This window comes from Manis javanica, chromosome 11, assembly GCF_040802235.1.
Source record: "Manis javanica isolate MJ-LG chromosome 11, MJ_LKY, whole genome shotgun sequence".
NCBI classification, from domain to species: domain Eukaryota; kingdom Metazoa; phylum Chordata; class Mammalia; order Pholidota; family Manidae; genus Manis; species Manis javanica.
Genome location: NC_133166.1, coordinates 93865728 through 93888740, shown reverse-complemented (window position 1 = coordinate 93888740; position 23013 = coordinate 93865728). Strand labels below are relative to the sequence as shown.

At 34.0% G+C, this 23013-nt stretch overlaps 1 protein-coding gene and 1 long non-coding RNA gene across 3 annotated transcripts in view; one reads left to right on the top strand and one right to left on the bottom strand.

Moving 5' to 3' along the window:
* Positions 1-1167: 1167 nt before the first annotated feature.
* The window catches only part of LOC140844297 (uncharacterized), a 36033-nt gene continuing 14187 nt past the window's right edge, over positions 1168-23013 (bottom strand). The window contains exon 4 of the long non-coding RNA XR_012122453.1: positions 1168-2102. This is a non-coding gene — a long non-coding RNA (uncharacterized lncRNA). The remainder of the gene's footprint in view (positions 2103-23013) is intronic.
* On the top strand, positions 8297-22121 carry PDC (phosducin). Of its 2 annotated transcripts, XM_037009527.2 has the most exons (5): positions 8318-8402; positions 13831-13918; positions 15954-16038; positions 18182-18333; positions 21217-22121. In XM_037009527.2, the coding sequence occupies exons 3-5, from the start codon at positions 15978-15980 to the stop codon at positions 21739-21741; spliced, it is 738 nt and encodes a 245-aa protein (XP_036865422.1). In that variant the 5' UTR covers positions 8318-8402; positions 13831-13918; positions 15954-15977; the 3' UTR covers positions 21742-22121. The 2 variants fall into 2 exon arrangements, with proteins under 2 accessions (XP_017517651.1, XP_036865422.1); XM_017662162.3 differs by lacking the exon at positions 13831-13918 and having other exon boundaries at positions 8297-8402.

Here is a 23013-nt window from a genome sequence, read left to right as displayed (position 1 = left end):
AGAGGAAGGGAGAGGAAGACCTGAATACAGACTGGAAGAAGGCCATGTGATCACGGAGGCAGAGGTCGGAGTGAAGAGGCAGAAACCGAGGAGAGTCAGCAGCCTCTAGAGACTGAGAGGCAAGGAATACCCCCTCCACGGTGCCTCCCGAAGGAGTCAGCCTGCTGACACCTCGATTTTAGCCCCACAGGCTGGACGTCCTGTCTCCCTATCTGTAAGTTAGACTAATTTTCTTTTAAGTCAGGAAGTTTGTGGCAATTTGTTACATCAGCATAGGAAACTAAGACAACATTGTACATACGTGGCTGTACTTTATAAACAGAAGAATTGTTGTCAAATACGTTGAAGTTAATTTACTGACCTTTCAAAACCAGGATTCCCAAACGTAAGACATAAAACAAGGGAACTTCCAGTATCTGGTTCACTTTGTAAGGAGCTTGGAAGTTACCATTTTGCCCTAACAACATGTAAAAAACTGAACAAACAGAAAAATCAACAATCCTTCTTAAATCTGTCAGAGAAGCAAGGTCATGGGGCAAACTGCTGGACCCCGAATTGTATGGACAAACAGGTGGACAGACAGAATCACAACTTACTGCAGTAAAAACCCACCAGCACCAACCTCCAGCAACTGGTACCAGGGCAAAACTGCAAAGACAAATCGCCAAAGGCTCAGTGTAGACACTTCTGAGTTAAAGACCCCAGGGTGGCCTCCTTACTTGGAAGTTTTACCTCCTGGAGCTCTTCTGGGTTCTCATAGGGAATATCAGACAAAAAATCCCCTTGGGCTTTGGCAAGAGGGGAAAGTAACATTTTTGAATCTGCCAGAGCATTCTGTTCTTCTTAACAAGGCCTGTGCTCAAGAGAAACTATTTTACCAGAGCCTAATTCATTAGGGTTTTATCGGAACCTAACTGACCCCCTCTAGCCGTTCATGTGGAAGGAGGGAAATATTCAGTGCCAGCCCCCTCCAGCCATCATCTCACCCAAGGAGTGGGAGGAGGTGAGTGCAGGCACTTTTGAAGTTCACAGTCCAGAGACTTAGACTGAAAGACTGAATCCTAATCGTACGACTATAGAACACTTCCCCTCTCCCACACCTTATCACCAAATCACTGAAGGCTTATGTATGTCTTTTCACCCAGGGCATCAAGTCTGGCATTAAAAAAAAAATTATAAGGCATTTTAACAGCAAAAAACTTGGTTTGAAGAGTCAGAGTTAGCATCAGACCCAGACCCAAAGATGGCAGGGATGTTGGAATTATCAGACTGTGAATTTAAAACAACTATGATTAATATGCTAAGGGCTCTAGGAAACAGTACAAAATACATAAAATAGATGGATAATCTAAATAGAAAGACAGATTTATAAGAAAAAAATAAAAAAGAAATGCTAGACAGTAGACTCATAGACACTGAGAAGTGACTAGTAGTCACCAAGGGGGAGGGAGGAGAAGGGGATACAGGGGGCCCAATAATTCACAACCACAATATAAGTTGACCACTGGGACTGTTGAACACTGTGATGTACATTTGAAACCAGCATAAGATTGTATATTAACAATACTTTAACAACAAAAAAAGAAAATTCCTTACTATAAAAAAAAAAAAGAAATGCTAGATATCAAAAATACTGTAACAGAAATGAAGAATGCTTCTGATGGGCTTATTAGTAGACTGGACATGGCTGAGAAAAGACTATGAGGATATTCAATCCTCGGGATATTGAGGATATATCAACAGAAACCCAAAACTGAAAAGCAGAGAGAAAAAAGACAGGGAGTAAAAAAAAAAAAAGCAAAAGCATATCCAAGAACAAAAGGACAAATGCAGATTAGATGCCAAAAACTACTTCACCTAGTCATATCACATTCAAACTGTAGAAAATGAAAGATTAAGGAAAAATCCTCAAAGAAGCAAGAGAGAAGAGGAGCAAAAATAAGATTTACACCTGACTTCTCCTCAGAAGCCATTCAAGCACGAAGAGAGTAGAGTGAAATATTTAAAGTCTTGAGAGAATAAGTGAAGTGAGACATTCAGGAAAATTAAAACAACACTTACTTTATATCAGACGTAAAGGTAGGTACATTCTTCAAGCAAAACTGTATGAATGGAATCAAATACAAACAATATCAGATAATATCTAAAATTCATGAGCCATTTATACTTCAATCTTTAAGGATGTTTCTTGAATTAGAAGCTACAGAATATTAAAGATGCTTAGATGGCATCTTCAGCTATAACTCATAAGGTCACTAAAAAGAGATGCTGCTTGTGGAAAAGAATCTATGCCTACACAGAAAAAGTGGTTCCTCTCAGTAACACAATGAATGAATAAATGTGAGAGAGGAAATAGCAGTACATAAGGCTTATTGCCCAATTTCCATAAATTGATTCATTTAAGTGGATTAGCACAACTATTCCCATTTTAGAAACACAGAAATATTAAGCAAATTGCTCAAGCACACAGAAGTGGTAAAGCCAGGTAGCCTGGTTCCATGGTCTACATCCTAAGTAAGAGGCTGTCCTCACTGAATTTTAAAAGGGAACTGCACTGTTTTCCTTCCTAGGGCATATAAATTGGCTGTTTTGAGGGGTATCAGTTTGGGGTACCAATTTAAGTAACTATGAAAGATAAAACTACACCTTTAAAGCACTTCTAATCCAAGTTTGTTATGATTTTTCCAAATAAAAATGATTTTACTTGAAACCTTTTAAACTAAATAATTTTCAACTTGCATCATCTCCTTAGGTTCAATCCCATAAAATTTCTAAATTCTGTATAAAGAAAGTTCCTTGCATTAATTTGCTTTATCTTTCAAACTTAAGAGGGTGTTTCTTTTTTGATTGATTTTTTATTGATCTGTTGTTAATATTCAGTATTATATTGGTTTTAAGTATACAACATAGTGATACAACAGTTAACACACTATTAAATCCTTACCCCCACTAGTGTGGTTACTATCTGTCAACATACAAAGACGTTACAGAACAATTGACTATATTCTCCATTCTGCACTTCCATCCCTGTGACCAACTTATATTATGATTGCAATTTTGTGCCTCTTTATTCCCCTCACCCACCCTGGACACCCCCCCAACCCCTCCCTCATGGTAACCAACAGTCACTTCTCAGTGTCAATGAGTCTACTGATGTTTTGTTCATTTTGTTTTGTTTTGGATTCCACATGTAAGTGAAATCATATGGTATTCGTCTTTCTCTGCCCGGTTTATTTCACTTAGCATAATACCCTCTATATCTACCCATGTTGTTGCCAATGGCAGGATTTCTTTCTTTTTAATAGCTGAATAATATATTCCATTGTGTGTACCATATCTTCTTTATACAATCATCTATTGATGGACACTTTAGTGCTTCCAAATCTTGGCTATTGTATATAATGCAGCAACGTAAGAGGATGTTTCTTAATGTTGCATAAATCCATATTCATAAGGCCTACTGCCTTCAAGATTTTATAAATTACAAGTATATCTATTTTAAGGCAATATTTTCTGAGTTCTCAAGATTCTATTCAAAATAATTTTTATATGAGGGCTTCCAATCACTTCACTATCAATTATGATTTCTCTGGAAGTTTTCCAGCTTTATTTTCTTCTTTTTGAAGCAAACCCAATTCTTCCAGTATATACGATGGCTTTAAACAGGAGAAAAATGATGTGCTTGATTTTATTTCTAAAACCTTTATGGATGCTATTCAATAATTTATTGAATATGCAGATTATAAGCAAGTTATTGGCCAATGATTTAAGAAATAATCATCAATTCCAAGTTCCTTATTATAATGAAATATAATTAAGATTAGTTTCTCTAAAATGTATTGATTTACCAAATACACATGAAGATCTTGCTATGTACAAGGCACCACTGAAGCAGAGAGTAGCTTGAAAGAGCTAATAATCGAGTCAAGAAACACCATGAATATACTTAACAAAGGGAATATCAGAAAATCGTTTTGCTTTCTCTGTTCATTGGGTTTAGTATTATAAACAACATCAAATGTATTTGTTTTCCTAAGTTTTATCATTCTTGACTGGGGTCAAAAATAAATCTTTTTTTTTATCTAACATTTTCTTTAATCAGTTGCCCTCTACCAATGGTTGTTTCAATTAAACAACTATTACATAATTTAGGTTAAAAGAAGGAAGAGGAGAAAGGTATCATGAAGGAGAAAAACCACTGAGGAATTTTATCTAAGGGTTATTAACGGTTTTACTATTATTAGTTCAATGATTAAAGTACTGTGGTAAAAGTAGCTGAATTATAGACTCCCAAATATATTTTAATGCCTGCTCAGATTCAGAGAGTTGAACGGCAAACTACTTCTTATTTTATGAGTAATATTTTTACTAATACATGGATTCACCTTTACCAGGTGGAGTGTTTCACGTGACATAATATCTGTAATAAAGCTGGCAAGCCCTTTTCCCACAAGTTTTCTCAATAGCAAGTTGAGGTTCAATAACTTGTTAAGTTTTGGTAAGCCAACAATGCATTACAATGGTAATATAAAGTAAATATTCACTTAACTCAATAAAATAACTCTTCAATTTAATTTTTATATCAGTCACATATCGAAGCCAGAATAAGAATAAACAAACAGCTAAAAGAAATGCAGTCTAACCCAATAAAACAAATAGGATATATCCTACTTATTTTTCAACATTTGACTTTAAAGCAATGTGCAGGTTCAACAAATCATATAAGTTTTACAAACAGCTTCCAAAGCAGAGACTCAAAACATGAAGTGAAAAATCAGATAAAACCACCCCCAAAGAGAAAGAACATGAATTCTTTCATTGGTAAGGTATGTATTTCTAGTCCTCAAATGTCTGAGAGTGCTTCATTAATTTCACTAAAGAAACGAGGCTTGAACATCCTGGAGTAAAAGGAGAGGATAAAATTTTTTAAAGTAAACACTAAAATTATTTGAATTCGTCAGGAGAAGAGAAAGGATACATAGACATGACAGAAATAGGAGGAAAATTAATAATCGATTATTGCTTGCTCACTGTGTGCCAGTTAATGATGCTAAGTAATCAACATCCATTAGATTCTCATACTGATGGCCTAAGGTCAGTATGCTCAGCATTTTACATATTAGAAAACTGAAGTTCAGAGGAAAATGTCAGGACAGAAAACTAAAGAGCTAGGACTTGAACTTGAGCATCTCTTACTCTATAGACAATGTTCTTAACCACTACCTTATTACACTACCTATTTACAAGCAAAAAGTAGAAAGTATTCACTCTTTTAACTTTTGGTGGTTTCATATTTTGAAATAATTGGAAGAATACTCAGGAATTGCAAGAACAGGAAAAGAAAGAGAATAACTAAACAAAAGTGATAATATGTTACCAATTGGGGAACCTGGGAGGAGGAGATACTGAAGTTCCTTTTACTATTCCTGCAACTTTAGATAGGTTTGAAATTATTTCCAATTTAAAAGTCACAAAAAATTAAAAGTATGTACCTTCATACATATATTTTTTTCTTTAATCAGAATCATCAGAGAGTAAGTTTGCAGACATGATGTCCCATTACGTCAAGATACTTCAATGTGTATTTCCTCAGAACAAGAACATTCTCTTCCATAACCAAGTATAGTTGCCAAAATCAGAGAACTAATATTGATGTAATACTATTATCAAACCTACAGATATGATTCAAAATTCACCCACTGTCTTGATAATGTCCAAGAATAGAGCCAAGAAATAATATAATCCAGGATCACATATTATATTTAGCTGCCCTATCTCTTTAATCTCCTTTAATCTGCAACAGTTCTCTATTTTCTTTGTCTTTCACAACCATCTCATGACAAGCCATTACTCTGTAGAAAGTCCCCCAGTTTTATTTCTGTATGATATTTCCTCATGATTAGATTTAGACTACGCATTTTTGGTTAAAATCCCACAAGAGTGACGCTGTGTCTATTTTAGCATCAGATTATTCCAGCATGTCTCATTACTGATCACTTCTTAGGTGGTTTCTATCAGGTTTCTCCACTGTAATCTACTCATTTTCCTCTTTATAAGTAATATATAATTTGTGGGGAGTTACTTTGAAACTATGTAGATATCTTGCTCTTCACCAAATTGTCACACAATAGTTTTGATAATTTTACCTGAACTAAATATCATCTTGATGGTTCTGGGAACATACTTGTTTGACGCTGTGAAAAAAATGCAAATATCTCATGTAGACATGTGTAAAGATTCATTTTTAAAACCGTTAAGTTTTAAAATGGGGAGTACTTAAAAAGTATGCTAATGATTCATGTTTTTGCAAGACATTTCAGCTAGCTTATAATGCTTTTGTTTTGTAAAGTGACAGTATTCCAATATCCTTAAAATTGGATATAAAATTTCAACATATAATTTTACTGCTTTAAAAAACATTTATACATCAACCAGGAATCATAAGTGTGAAAAAATGGACTTTGGGGAATTTGACTCTTTCTAATAAGTTTTCATGACTTACAAAATTGCTCAATCCATGAGGATCAGTGAAACCAAATGTGCCGTAAAACATGGGAGGCAGGTTGTGATGCTCATAAGGCTTCCGAAATCCCTCCAGTAAACCAAACTCGTGCCAGAGTTAGCACAAAGTATAGAGTAAATTATGGCTATACATGTGCTGGGCAGGTGGGAGTAGGAACCACTACAATATTTTTTTCTTTTTACCATAAGCCTCTGAAATGTGTTGCTTCCTTCCTGCTAACAGAGTAAAGACAAATTAATTTTGCATAATAAAACATAAGTATTCAAATGTGTTTAGACACTATCACTGCTAAAATCACACAGAGCTCTGTTGAAAATTTTTAGATGAAAGCACATATGATTAAACCTTACAATTTATACATTTAGATGTTTTCATTTTAGTTGCTATTAATATTATATATTGTTCTTGCTAATTAAAAATTTCCAGTTTTAAGCTTAGAGTAAATTAAATGTCCTACTTTGGTAAAGTTAGATGAGAAATTTGGTCATGAGGATGAAAGATGTTAAGAAAAGATGGCAAATTCAACACATCATCTACTTTCTCTACATCTTTACAGTCTATTATAAACAGCAGAAAAGGAATTGTTAACGGTAAAAACCCATGACACTGGGGGAAAACAGAAAGGAGAAACACCAATAAAACCCTAAATTCAGAAAGCAACTAGATCCATAAATGACTTCACTAACCTAAAAAATTTTTATTAAAAGCCTGTCATAAGATGAAAACCACCTCTGTTTATACAACAGAGTATCTCTTAGATATTCCCAATTTTGTTGTAATTGTAACTCTTTATTGTGATTACTTTTTTTTTACTTACCTATCTCCTGTACTGGGATCATGACATAGGGAATAGGGTTTAATTTTTTTGTATAACATTCAGTGCTTAATCACCACTTGCTAGATACAAATTAGGTGCTCAAAACATGTTTATGGGACTAATGAAATCATATTAATTTTATTATAATTGCTTTCTCTTGCTCATTCAATGCACCCTGTGAACTGGACACTGACTACTCTTAGATCATAGAATATATGCTCAGCGGGATACCCTTGAACAAATGATCTTATTTGAAAAGCCTAATTTTGAAGACTGCAATACACTTTTGGTAAGCATACTCTAACAAAGGGTAAACTGTCAGTAAATTGTTGTATAAAAACTCATTGTTTTTAATGAAATAAAAAACAAGAAAAATGAAATGACCAATGTAATAAAACAAACAGAAACTAGGAAAGATACAATCAAGTATAAGGAAGATATAATAAGGCAGATGTCATTAACATTATAAAGACTGTATTCCAACTCTTCCAGGATTTTTTTTTTTTTTTTGCCAAAACAAAAAGATAAGAAATAGCAGAGATTTTAACATACAAGGCATTGCAGGGAGCTGAAAAGGGAGGAGAAAATAGTTGTTTGGTGCATTTAAGAGTAAAAATAGATTATGCCAAGTGAAGTTGTTGACAAGGATAGTTTTTACAATTAGATTAAGAAAAATTTCTTGATCAGAAAAATTGATTTTTTTATTTCAGAAAATGGCAAGTAAATTTCTGAGAATAGATATCCGTCAATGCTGGAAAGAGCTTTTTTCTCAAATAACACAGAATACAAGGACAAAGAGTGTATTTGCCACAGGACCTCAAGCTCTTTGTCTTTTTTTAGCTTATTTGTTTGTATTTGCCTTACTCTTGATTAATAGGCTTTGTGAATTAATTCTCTTAGGTCAATCCCATTACTGGTTCAGAGCTATTTCTGCTAAGGTCATCAATATCCAGGGACCTTAATTCTGAGCTTGCCCCTGTCCTGTCCGAGCTTGAGAGGAGTTCAGTAGACAGAGGTTCTCATCCCCTGCACAGAATCAAGGACTCCAGACACAACCAAACTGTGAGTCTGCGGGCAGTCACCTTGATATTATAATTTTTAAAAATTTACCTTAGAGGAAAGAGTAACTATTTCACTATTTATACTTCTAAGTAACATTAAGTAACGATTTATCTCCCGTAAAGACAACTACTGTGTATCTTTTCCTGTTAAGGGAATTTGCACTTAATGTGAATTTGGAGTAAACAAACAATTTTCAGTCTGACATTCTAGACAGTTAAAACAAAACTATGACTAGATTCATTTTTAAATATTGAATTTTTTGGCACTCCCTTTGAGTGAAGGGACAATGTAAGGAAAAGTGATGAATCCTTGCACTTTGTATTTGAAGATTTGACTCCCAAGATGTGAAAGGGAGTTTACGTTCTACGCTGAGGTACTGCAGCATCTCTGAGCCAGACGCTAACCAATTGTGTGTTCTTGGACTTTTTCTTTAATATTATTTTTTTTTCATTTTTAAAAATCTTTAAAGTGGGGATAAAAATGTTTGTTTCAGGAGGCTACTTCAACAATGTAACGACCCATGCTGTAAAAGAAAAGAATACAGGAAACTTGTGGATATTGTTAAATTAGTTGAAATTTTTCTTTCAGTTGGATTTATTTTTCTTCTATTTTGCTCCTGTAGAGGTGATTATTATCACTAATAAACTTTAAGGTTTGCATCATTAAAATGAATGCAGGTTCACCCATTGTTTTGCCATCGATTATTTTTATTAGCTGCAAAAATAGCTTGTAACTAGAGCACCCATTTTAAATTAAATATATATATATTTGACCATTATACATATCACTTTGAATCACGTAACATTAAAGCTGAAAAAAATTTTAAAGATCATCTAACTTGTTGTGGCAAATTTTTGCCTAAATATTATGTTTATAAACTGGATTTGATACTGTAAAATTACTGCCAAAGTATATATGAACCCCACTCATGATAATGTCTATAATGGAATTGAAACAGTATGTGCTAGAATAAATATATTAAGAAGATACAGAGATATTCAGAAAAAGATGTTTGCTCTGAATTTCCTGCCAGATTCTGACAACTTTATTTTCTTCAGAACAAGTAAGAAAATATAGGTATGTAGTAAGAGCAAACCTAGATGGGTTGATGTGTTTTTCCATTATTAGAAGCAAAAATCAGTTATAATTTGAAAGTTCATACTTGCCCAGAATATTTTTTACTGATGAATCCTGAAATATAAATTGTTTAAAAGGCTCCCTACATGCCCTATCTGCTAGTTTCATTTGTTGAAAAGACAAACCTGTTTGGAAGGGTAGAGACAGAGGTACCTGCTGGGCATTGATATCTGATCTGCATTATCTTATATCAAAGTTTCTATCACAGTTCCACAGTTGTTCTCTTTAAGTTATTATGAACTTTAGATACTAGATAAAGGAAGGGATGTTTCCATAGCATCAAGGTGTGTGTTTTATATGTAAGGGAAAGAAAACTAACATTTGTTTAGAGCCAATCATTTCCTTAGCATTTATTCATTACAGCCATTTTGAGGATGGTGTGTCCTATATTCCACTCATGCTTCTGGGGATTTATTTTTAAAGAGAATTCTCATTATGATACAAAAATGTAAAAGTTAGCCTACCCAAAAGTAACAACTAGAATGACTAAAGGTGGCGACAGAAATCCTAACTGTTGTTACTATTTTTAGAAAAAGAGAATGAAATTGAGAAAATATATGTAAACTACTATGACGTAAACACTAAAAGGAAAACCAAAAAGAAAATCATTTATGATTTGTAAAATCAGAGGTAGAGAAGTCAAGTCATTGGAAAACAAGTGTGTTAAATTCAAATTTAAATCATCATCTCCCATTTTTCACTTATGCATACATCTTCAGAAAAATCTTATTACTATTATTTTCCAGGCAATTTCAAATACATTTTATCAGCCTGTATTTCAAGATACCAAGTTAATCTCCCCTTCAGGTTTCACATTCTTAAATGGCTTATGACAAACATCTTACTAGAAGTGTATCAAAGTGTCATAATAAAGAACTATAGTTATAATGACATAGGAGACTATAAAACAGCTTTGAGATAAATGTACAATATGTGTGTGATTATGCAGAGTGTATATGTTCTTTGGGTAGGGGAGATAAATACATTTCACATCATTTAATCCTCACTCAGTCTTTTCAAGTGGACCCGATTGTTACTCCAATTTTATAGATAAGAAAACTAAAGCACAGAGAGTTTTAGTGATTTGCTCAAGGTCACATTGCCAATAAACTAGTAGAGCTATATTTGAACCCAAGTGTCATGTGTTTATGTGTTAATCATTATGCTGTGTTGTTACTTGGAAACACTGTAATGCCTGGTTCCTGCCCACAAGAAGCTTAGTTCCTCCACAGGGAGGAAGACATGATGTAGAAATTAATCAATTACAGAGTAATTTAAGCAGTTGGTATATTATGAGGCATAACATTTCCTCTATAAGATATTAAACTTAACACCACATCACTCCTACTCAAAATCTCTAGTTCTCAAAGTCAATACATAAAATAGTGGGCTAGGGTAGAGAAAGAGGGAATTATGGCTTGAGTGAAATCATTAGAGCTACTTTATGATTTCAGAGATAACAGGTCTCAACAAGTCCAGTAATAACTCCCATGATCTGACATGATGCTGTCAGACCTATTTGATGTGAAATTCCACCACCAATCACATTTTTTTTAATAATAAGAAAAAGCAGAACTGTTTTCTATAGGAGTACAATATGACATTGGGGAAGACAGTCATGACAGGCGTTAAAAGATCCGACATTAATATACTGGCATTAGTGAGAATATTAGCCTGGCTTAGTTGATCAGATTAACTCACAGTCACCTTGGAAAACACAGGAGAGCAGAGACCTACAGAGATGTATAATCAGAGGTGGAAAAGGGCAGAACATGAAGCCATGTAAGGGTGAGCAACATACAGTATGATACTCTAATAAACACATATCAAGACACAGACTCTAGGTTTCTATCAAAAGTAAAGGTGAAACAGAATTTCTATATATGTCCCACCTGGCAGTTTTGCTTGGTTTCACCCATCTACTAACACAGTAGTGTGCCTGTCTATCTAAAGTGTATCTATCTTAAGATAGATAATTTGTTAAATTCTACTTTAGTTGAGTTAAAGAATTATTTTGATCAGGCACTTTAGTACTTGATTCCCAGTCATTTATTTATATCTTATGGTTAATCATGTTCAGATATAATTATGCCATTTTTAATACAACACCTTTTCTGAAACAGCTTCTTATTCCATGTGTATCCAAAAGGGAACATATGCATTCATGTGTAAGACAGAAGGATGGTTATTTATTTTAAATTGCACAACAACAAAAAAATTATCTTATATTGGAAATTTTACATTAGAGCTACTTCAGTACTCTATATTTTCTGCATTTCTATGCTCATGGAAAGATGCCATGTATGTCTTAGGTAGAGAGGTAATTTTAATGTTTGGTTGTTTAACCTCTTTACTCTGTACTTAAGGAAATCAGTATCAGCAAATAGCAACTAAAATCTTAAATTTCAATGAAATAAATAAAGGAATGAAGGCTCATTTATTCAGCCCTACTAACTAAAATGGAATGTTTCTACTGAGATACTTTTTCCCTGGCATTTATGCCTTTCATTTCTCAACTAGAAACTAATAGTTATTGAAATGCTCAAGCAATTTTTTTCCTCTATGTGGAAATTGCTGCTATACAATGTATTCTTAGATGCATTAGTAGTTAACTTGATCTGAACAAGACTAAGGTGAGCCCATACAACGTATCTATATATCACTCTTCTGATTTACTCTCTTAAAGCAATACTCCAGATTCTATTGCAGCTAATATGGAACACCAATATTTTCTTTAGGGAATCAGAACAACCCAGAGACTGGGCAAGGAAATAATTGACATTGTATTATCTGACATACAGGGGCATCCTGGCCTATATTTTTGTAGGAACTTCTGTGGCATCCCAGGAATATGGAACCAGAAGCAGGGAAAGAACTAGTGAAGAATCTAAAAAATGGACAAGTTAATTGTAGGTGTGTTTCATTTCCCTAACTGCAATTCTTATAGGATAGATGGGGAACCCTGGGAAATTCAGAGGCTCCAAAGCTTTAGATCCCACTACTTGAAAATCTTTTAGTAAACTACAGTAGCTAGTATTAAAAGCAAAGCTCTTCTGGAACACTCAGAATCTACAAGTCAATTCTAAATTGATAGTCTCTTTTTCCTCTACCCACCCAACCACTAAACTAGATATTCTGATTAGATTAGATCAACATATTTTAAGTGATTAACAATCACTTAAACGTCATCATGGTATCATGTGAACAGGATAATGATGCAAATGAAATATTTGGGGGTAGATTTGAGTTTTTTAAAGGAGACTTTTAAAACTAATGTTTAAGTATCATACTTCCTTCCTATTCTAGTTCATCATTATTATGTGCGAAACAGGAACTACAAGACAGTTGAACTGGTACTCGGAAGGTGCTTAGATGCTTTACGTTTTAAATTGTCTCACTTTATTTCTCAGTAATTACTAAGCCATGGTTGGGAGTTTTGAGGACAAAGTTTGAGAAATGTTATCCTACATAAGCCATTACTTTAAAGTATCATTAAACCCCTAAACTAAAAGGAAAATAAAACCCTAACTTGGTAGAATTACATTTTAAACTATATTTCTCACCAATATTAACTTTTCACTTTTGGAGAGTTTTGTAGAACCCTTTTAAATGAATGATCTTCTGTCAAAGGTCATCCAAATATAACTTTTACTTAACACAGACTTTATTTGAAACATAAATTATAACTGTCTAAAATAAAAAAGGAACAACATCACAGATTTTCATACAGATAAGTTGGAAAATATAGTAACTCTTGAACCACGGTAAAACTTGGTGAAGGTAGCAAATTTTTGTCTTTCTAGCCCTACATCATCACCAATTTCCATTCACACACAGATGTTTTTCCCAAAGTCTTATAAATAATCCTACTGCTATTTTAAATCCTTTAGCCTAAAGCAGACTTGGAATTTTTTAACCACTGATAATACCATTGCAAACCAAATGTTGATCGTATTTTTTAATGACTGTTACATTGTACATACAAACATAAATGATAGATTTTTGTTTTATTTTATAGACTCAAACAGCACTTACTATGTGTCAGGATCTAAGCACCTTCCAATTAATTTTAGGCTAAATCAATTAATGTTAAGATAATAATGCAAATTTTGTAAAAGGTAAGTTATTTGAGATAATCAGAAAACCCCAGAGTGAAGTGATAGCAGGGGATATTCATAGGAGTGTAGATCAAATACATGAATAGCTAATTATACTCAATCTGTGTCCTCCTCTAAAGAGCCTTCAAGCAGTACAAGCAAATATACTTCATGTCTCAATATTTTTCTTCCAGTTTCCATCTCTGTTCACTGGTTCCCCTACTAGCGAGCAGTAGTAAATTTCACCAGCCTTTTGTACTGTAACTCAAATGGAGACACTAGGTAAGAATGGACTCTGTCCTTTACTAAATAAGCATTCCAGAGTACTTAAGTCTTAGTATTTGTTAGTGCCATACGGGAAGAGTTTTGTTCTTCAAATAATTCAGAGCCCAAGGAGATGCCTGGCATATAGTCTATTCTTAACATATACTAATTCAACCAATGAATCAGGCTTTTCCCAGGTGATGGGGTTTTCTTTTCAATAAAAAGATTCTTTGAAATTGGTCAAGCACCTTTTGAAAATGAAATTTCTTTTCTCTTTCACTGGATTGCCAATTTGCCAGAAGCAAGTTAAGAAGCAAGCTATGCTTCTGTCTCTTCAACGTTTGAAATAAAATTATTTTTTTATTTTCTTAAATGTTGTGTGTATTTATTGGAATTGCTACTCCAAATTAACCATCTACTCTCTCAAAATAAAAGAGTTTGAATTGAGTATCTGCTTTTCTGGAGATTGAAAAGCTACTAAAGTTATCAAATAAGCTCTCATTACTTTTCTCTGTAAGTGTTCTTTTGAAGTAAACTAATAAAATTCATTTTTCTTAGATGCAAAAATTATTTTTAAATAATTGCAGTAATTAGCTTCTTTTTGCCAACATTTACTTATTTTCATTTTCCCTTATTCCCATTTTCCTTTATTCCTTTTCATTATTTAATCCACTCAAATTTAATATTCTTTCTTACATTTATAGTTATGTATGTATTACAGAATGAATTGGTATTCCCTTGACAGCTTTCTCTTAAAAGCCTTTTCTCACTCAAGTAGGTGAAATCAAATTGGCAAAAACCTTTGACCTCCAGTGATTCTGGGTAGGGATAGTACTGAGGAAACAATACAATTATGAGGCCAGTCCATATGTTGGAAGCAGAAGCCAAAGCAAAAGGAATCAAGACAAAGAGTTCAGGATTACCATTTTGTGCCTTGGGAAAGCGTCAACCAGAACAAGTCTGATGCTGACATATAATCAGTAAAAAACTAAGATGGGACCAAAGCATAAGCATGATAACATTGCTTAAAACTGACTTTGAATGAAAGACGCAAAATGGAGAAGATAGAGGAAAAAGAAAGAATAAAAAGTATATCCACTGTATATCCTCCCTAACCTGAAAATTTCAAGAAAAATCACAGCTATATGGACCGCTTAGGGAATGTATTAGTATATATATATATAATAATAGTATTTTCCAGATAATGAAAAGATAAATAAGCAAATAGGTTGGATTTGAGTTGGAACTAAGAATAAATAGGTTCTACATGAGGGCATCACGGAGTTTCCTATGAATAAAACTCCACGTGATATAGTGGAGTTTTCAGCATATTTTAGTTTCTTAAATTCTGTAGGCATAGTCATTGGTTATTTTCATTCCCTTGGTGGGTAACATCACCAAACTGGCTTTACGGTAAGGAGAGATGTTACGGTGTTGGGTTTTCAACAGCACTGTTCTTGATGTCATCATTCTTTAATGCCAATTCGTAAGTTGGATTTGTCAAGCCATATGGGGAACAACTCCACTACAGTATATTAATATGTTAACTTCTGTAATAGCGTGATGGTTTAAGATTTAACTCACAATCAGATCTAGGTTCAAATCCTTGTGAACCTGGGCACAGAACTGAAACTCCCTTTCAGCTTCCTCAGTTGTAAAATGGCATTAACAATTGTCCCTGTCACATGAGCCTGTGTGAGAATTATGATTTTTATACATGAAATAATTGGAACAATGTCTGGCATATAGTAAGTGTTCATAGTATATAAGAATATAATTATTTATTAAAACATTTTTATTATATAAAATATTGGGATATAATTTTATGAAATTTGATAAGCAGTAGTAAAAACTGTTTTTTTATTTGGACATAAGGATGTTTGGACATACGGATTTTATATCCAAATATCTTTAGCAGCATAAGTATTAAGTTGATGCTTTGTACAAAGAAGACTAAAATGTCCTACCCTTAACCTACCATGTAACCTGCCGTAGGAGTGTGTGTCTATTCTAGAATTCTTCTGTAATCATTACTTATTTGCTCATTCTCTAGATTATATCAAATCTAATCCCTACAATGGAAGAAGCCAAAAGCCAGAGTTTGGAGGAAGACTTTGAAGGACAGGCCACACATACAGGTAAGAAAAGTCAAAAGGAAAAAAAGCAATGAATTAAAATTGAATCTGGAGATCTGTAATGTTCTTATTGCCGTTAAGTATGAAATTTAAGTAACACCTCTGAATGGTTTGCTGGAATCATCTGAAAAGTGTTTGAGTGAGTAAATAAATGTGAAGTCCAATACTCTGTAAACAGTTTTAAGAATGAGAAAAACACAAATTATTGTGAATTCCTTTCTGCCCAAATACCATTTTTTATAAGACCTCTCTAGCTACACTGTAATTATGCTACTTTATTCTCTCCTAATTTCCCCCACTATGGACTTTCCTTGAAATTATAAACAGTAGTAGACCAAAAGGTCAATAAATGGATTTTTTAATTTTAATTTTTTCAATATGAAAAAAATAGAGAATGATAAAACATTCTTAAGTCAAGTGAATTTCAATATTCCTCCAGAAAACCTAAGATTTCAATTCACTTGATCCAAAGCCTGTTGTCTTAATCTGATAAATACAGTGTGGTTGTCTATATGCACCTTTGAGTTTAAAAGTCAAAGAGCCTGGCTCAAATTTTAAAATTCAGGGGTTTTTTTTCTCTATTGAATCTTATTTGACTAATATTTTGCTCTCTTTTTTAAGAATATGAATTGGAGCCTTTAAATTTAGACAGAAGTTACAATTAATTCACGTGGGTCCTACACAAAAAGGCATGGGGAATTCATTTTATAAAGGCAATCTGAAGAATACGTTTCTAAGTATGATACAAAACCAAGAAACCAGAAAGGAAGATTGACAAAGTTTGCTACAGAAATGAGGGAAAAGAAGGAAGAAAGGGAGGAAGGAAGGCAAGCAAGCAGGAAGGAAGGAAGGGGAGTGGAGATGGGGGAGAAGAGGGGAGGGGGGAGGGAGGGAAAAGGACGGAGGGAGGGAGGGAGGGAGGGAGGGAATGCGTATTGTCTGGCAGAAGTCACCAGAAGCAAAATCCAAAAAGATACTTAACAAATTGGGGGAAAACATTTAAAACTCAATCGGCAAAGTGTTAATTTCCTAATGTGTACTGGAAGTGCCTACAGATTAGTAAGAAAAAAAAACAACAATGAAAGGGAGAAATGGGCCAAAGATGGGAGAGATTATCCAGGAGGAGAAGAAGCGCACTTATGAAAGCAGTACTATTGCAAAGTACATTCTTTTTAACACAGTTTTTAAAAGCGAAAAAAGTTTAATAACACACTTTAGAAAGAGGTATACTCATATATTATTGGTAGGAGTGTAAACTGCTACATGCTATTTAAGGGCATAGCAATATCAAAATTAGAAATGTACAGGAATAAGTTAATTTTAAAATTACATAAGTAAATAATTAGGAAACGTGGGAGATAGAGAATATAACCACATATATAAAAAAATACTCGAAGTATAGATACAGCTAAGCTTTAGGGAAGGATATGTAAAACTGTGTATATTCCAGAATTTAGACTTTCTTCCAAGTACTCATTATTCATCAGGGAAGCTGAGTATCAGAATTTCACTTACATTGTTTTTTACTTAATTTCTTAAATCTGTGAAACCCATTTTTCTATATTTGTAAAAGATTCTTAGAATCTTAGAAGGAATTGGGTAGTTATGCAATTATTTTCTTAAAGTTATTTTAGTTCTGTTAATTGAAGTCAGGCCTCTCCCTCACTAGCTGTCTTTTATGTTATTGTTGTTGTTTTCTGGATCTTGGTAACACTTCAGTTTGTTTCCCCAAGAATCTAATTTTTTTTTGTTAGTAGTGTGGTGCCAATTTTAGTTTAATACTAAAACTTCTTTCTTACTTAATAAAAGTGTTATTTTTCTAAAATTCTAGTTTCCCTATCTAAAATACCCCAATTTTAAAAATACTTTATGCCCAATTTTTGTCAGTAGTTCAAAGTGTATAATTTGTGTTTGAATTGATGCAGATGTTTCAGAAAGATTCTCAGCCAAAACCCATTTAATAAGATTAATGTGGGAGATCATTTTACGAGCAGCGAGTCAGAAGTTTCTAGCCCAAGCAAGATGTTTGTTTCTAATGCAGAAGATGACAAATATATTCCCATGGTGATACTTACACAAATTTAAATTGTGTGAACAATACTTCTGAAAATATAAAGGGAAACTATTTGTTTTTAATTTTTTTCAGGACCCAAAGGAGTAATAAATGATTGGAGAAAGTTTAAACTAGAAAGTGAAGATAATGACTCAGTCCCGCCCAGCAAGAAGGAAATTCTCAGACAAATGTCTTCTCCTCAGAGTAGAGATAACAAGGACTCAAAGGAGGGATTCAGCAGAAAGGTAAGATAAGGACCAATCGATAATAAATAACCTACTATGTGTTTTTAGTCTAAGTGACTCTAAAGGATCACGTTAAAAATATTATAGAATACAGATATATTTCCAAAGTAATTATTACAATATTGATTGTATTGGGGAAAAAAAGAGGAAAGAAGTGAATGACTATGCAAGCATTCCATACAGATAATACATGGCAGCTATTAAAAGAATGATTCACAAATACATGATTTGACCGAGAGGCAGTTCCACAATATGAGAAAGCAAGATATAGACAATTTTAAGTTATATGATCCCACTCTCTAATGGGAAAAAAATAACACTGTTCATGTTTTTATTCTTATGTGATTATATGAGAGTGTATGTAGAAAAGTATGGAAAGACACTCACCAAGTTGACAGTGTTGGTTATTTGGAAGGGTGGGATTGTTTAAGAGTTCTCAACTTCCCCTTTCTGAGGAGGAGGAGAAGCTAAGTGAATAAGCCACACATTTTTTTTCAAGTACCCATTACTTTTTTTAAGCAGCATTAAAAAAAACTCATTTATTTACTTGTTATATAATGTGTATGTCTAGGTGCATAATGAGATACATTAAAAGATGATCTCTAAAATGTTCATGGTGATTATCTCAAAGTATGAGAGAGGTGAAATTTCATATTTATTACTTCCTTTAGCTTTTAGGTCATTTTTAACTGTTGTAGTTGGCATGTATTATTTCAATAACAACAACAATAATATTAATAAATAAACCATAAAGTGGTTTCCATTGTGGGGAAAAAAATCACTTCAGTGGATTATTTATCTCCAAACCAGTGTATACAAGTTACTGTATATTGATTCAAAAGAGACTGTGCATCAGAAATATACTTTGCTCTAGACTTCTGGCCATGGTAAAAATCGTGTAAGTCTGAGATCTTGTTTTCTGGTTTTGGTTCCTTCACTGGGTCACTGTGTGGTGGGATGAAATAATTCAATTTTCCCAACAGAGGAATGGTAACAGGACCTGGAGGAACTGGAACTCAGACAACACCTCCCTCCCTTGTTTTAAAACAATGTGGAGAGAAAATAAACATGAAAGTGTTTTGATACATGGAAAATGCTATACAAATGTGTCACATCACAATTATTAAAGATGTTATACTAAGGTTAAGCTTCAGAAATGTATCTGCGTGCCTACATATCCACACGCCTGACTATGTGAATGGAACAAGTTCTCTGAAGAATGCAAATGTAAATCAGTCTTTGTGTGGATCCATCAGTTAAATTAACAGAACTATGGTAGCAACTTAAAAATTATACCAAACATGTAACAATTTTAAGGGTTAAAATAAAATTAAGTTGAGACAATAGTCTTAAAGCAGAAAGAAACATGAATAAAAGAAGGAATGAGGACATTAGAAAAACAAATACAAGAGACAGAAACAAGAGAAGGAAGTATGGAAAGCACCAGCTACTTCTACGTAATCTGAATCTCAGTACCTTCTTGAAAATGAGTAATAATAGTGACCTCTGAGGTTTGTTGTGAGAAGTAAAATAATGTATAAAAATGCCGAAGACAGTAGATTCTCCAAAAATGCTAGGTTCTCGCCTTCTCCATGCTCCTCTACTCTTAAAAATTGTCCGCAGTTGCTGTTTGAGAGGCTCCTTCATGACAAAGCAGCAGTGGTGAGCCCCCTTGGGAGCTGTCCGACCCCATGGTTCCGGGCTGCTCCCTGTCTCTTTATCACGATATTTCCCATCAGCAATTTGTGTGTGGGGGATGTGGGGGGTAAGAATGGGTGTTTAATACTCTATTTAATAAGTTAATAATGGTGTAGCTATTAAGAAAGGCTCTGAAGGTAATTTCATAGTCCAGCTGTAGCAAAAAGGAGCTGTCTTAAAGTAGGGACTCTGTGGCATCTTACTGCACTGATGGACAGTGACTGCAATGGGGTATGGCGGGGACTCGATAATAAGGGGGAATGTAGTAACCACATTGTTTTTCTTGTGAAGCCTTCATAAGATTGTTTATCAATGATACCTTAATAAAAAAAAAAACAGTAGCTGTCTTAGAAGATGGAAGTTAGGTCTTCTCTCACTTTAGCCTAAACTAGTGGGGGCTTGTTTAAACATGGCTCCCTCAGCCTCACCCTTACAGATTCTGATTCAATAGCTCTAGGGTGGTGCCCGAAAATTTGCATTTCCCAGAACTTCTCCCATGATAATGTTGCTGGTCCATCATTAACCTCTTGAATAATCTGATGAACTCCAAACAATAGTAAAAGCCATCTTGCTTAAATTCTATCCTACATATTCCAAAAAAATCAAGTGTGATAAAAGGATAAAAGACTTTCTTTTTACAACTTCCTTGGAGGAAATGCTAATATCCAAAGGCATTTTCTGGGGACACATTTAAATGTGTGTGTGTGTGTTAATGAAATTTCCTCCAGAGTAGGCCTTGCTAGGGGTTTTTTCAACCAAAGTGATGGGTAGTTAAGTAATACATTTTTTACTGCAATTGTCGTGACCATCTCATACTCATCTATATTCAGCAATACTTATGAATTCACTTAAACATGAAAGAATTACTGAACTATTATGTACCAGACACTATAGCAGACATTGATGGACAAAATTCCTGCTCCCATGGAACATATCAGTTACAAAAACTAATATTAAATAATTAAACTATGAAGAAAAATATACCAGTATAGGAATACAAAGCGTGGGGTGGGGACTCTTTTAGGTAATCAAAAAGTGACATTTGAACAAAGGTTTCAATATGATGAGCAAGTCCACATCAGGAAACGGGCAAAACTGGGGAGAGACAACAGCAAATGTAAACTTAAGTTTGGAGTATAAATTTCTGACTGAATGACCTCTACCCTTCCTTTCATCTATCCCTAGATGAGTGTTCAAGAATATAAACTAATCCACCAAGACAAAGAAGATGAAAACTGCCTTCGTAAATACCGTCAGCAGTGTATGCAGGACATGCACCAAAAGCTGAGTTTTGGACCTAGGTATGGGTTTGTGTACGAGCTGGAAACTGGGGAGCAATTCCTGGAAACCATTGAAAAGGAGCAGAAAATCACCACAATTCTTGTTCACATTTATGAAGATGGCATTAAGGGCTGTGATGCTCTAAACAGTAGCTTAACATGTCTTGCAGTTGAATACCCTATGGTCAAGTTTTGTAAAATAAAAGCTTCTAATACAGGGGCTGGGGACCGCTTTTCCTCAGATGTGCTCCCCACACTGCTCGTCTACAAAGGTGGGGAGCTCATAAGCAATTTTCTGAGTGTTACTGAACAGTTTGCTGAAGAATTTTTTGCTGGGGATGTGGAGTCTTTCCTAAATGAATATGGGTTACTACCTGCAAGAGAGATACATGCCCTAGAGCAGACCAATATGGAAGAAGACACTGAATAAGGATTCACTGTGTCAGCATCTCATTTTGCTCCTTTACATGCTGAATGTTGATTTTGGTGGTATCCCCATTTCTTTAGAGAACAGCAAGAATGCTCTATTCTAATTTGGAAAAAAAACAAATTGACACTAAAATTATAGGACTAGCATTCTTTAGTATTAGTTACTCAAATTAATACAATGCTTTACTACAAAACATTGTAATCTTCGGCAACATACTAGTAGACAAAAAGATATGAATAATATTGTGACAGTTTTCAAAAATCCTTTTCAATTTATGTGTTAGCTTTTTTATTCCTTGTTCTTTCCTCAGTGTTATTATTTGGAATTTTCAAATTTTATTATTAATTATCATTTTGATTGTATACAAAAAATAAAGTCTCATGAGGAAATAAATTTTCTATATAAAGTCTATTCTTTCTCAAGTATTACAATATCAAGGTCCTAAAACCATTATATAACCCAAAATACAAAAAAAATCATTCTGTAAGATATCTCATATTCCAACCAAACCAATTCAGAAAAGACTTAGAAGTATGTGCCACATTAAAGTTTTTTTTTAAAGAGTATTTGTTAAAAATATAATTTCAGAAACTGAAATTCAGAAAAGTGAAGTGGCTATTCTACTTTCCTTGAAAACACTTGGAAAAAATCCTCCTATCTAAACACACAGAAATGCAAAATAAAATATAATTTGAAAACTGTTTTTAAATGCATGAATGAGCTGAAGGCAAGATACAAGCAATTTCTAGGTGTCTGAATCAGAGGGGAAAATAACGGTGAATGAGAACTGAAGTAAGTGGCCTGTAATTGAATACACAATGCTCAATAACCAAAAATGGGTTCCTTTTGGGAAGAGGGCTTAAACAGGCTTATACATTTTCCCCTGGTAGACTAGTGTTCACATCTAACATTTGTCACTGATTCTAGTCTCCACTTTCTTAAATGGCCATTTTATAGCTTCTCTTCTTTCCTTAAGCCTTTTATACCTTTCCCTCCAGCCCAGACACTTCACTCTCCTTGTATTTCATTAAGAAAATAAAAGTTATCCAGATGAGCCATACCTTTCCTCTTTCCATCACCAATGCAAAACATGCATCTTTTTTTACAGTGACCCTGCAGCCGTCTAAGGCCAATTGGTCAAACTGTACTGTGGCTCCTATCCTTCTCACCCACATATTTTTCTCCTGCAATTACCTCCCCTCTCTCTGCATCATCTATTTCTCCCTTTCTCTATTCATATTATTCCTATTGGCACATAAATGAGTTTTAAAA

Bases quoted from the DNA above. Each gene is read 5' to 3' on its own strand.
- PDC (XM_017662162.3), top strand. From the start codon at position 15,978: ATGGAAGAAGCCAAAAGCCAGAGTTTGGAGGAAGACTTTGAAGGACAG. The intron at 16,039-18,181 runs GTAAGAAAAGTC...AATTTTTTTCAG, and splicing joins AGGACAGGCCACACATACAG to GACCCAAAGGAGTAATAAAT. The intron at 18,334-21,216 runs GTAAGATAAGGA...ATCTATCCCTAG, and splicing joins AGGAGGGATTCAGCAGAAAG to ATGAGTGTTCAAGAATATAA.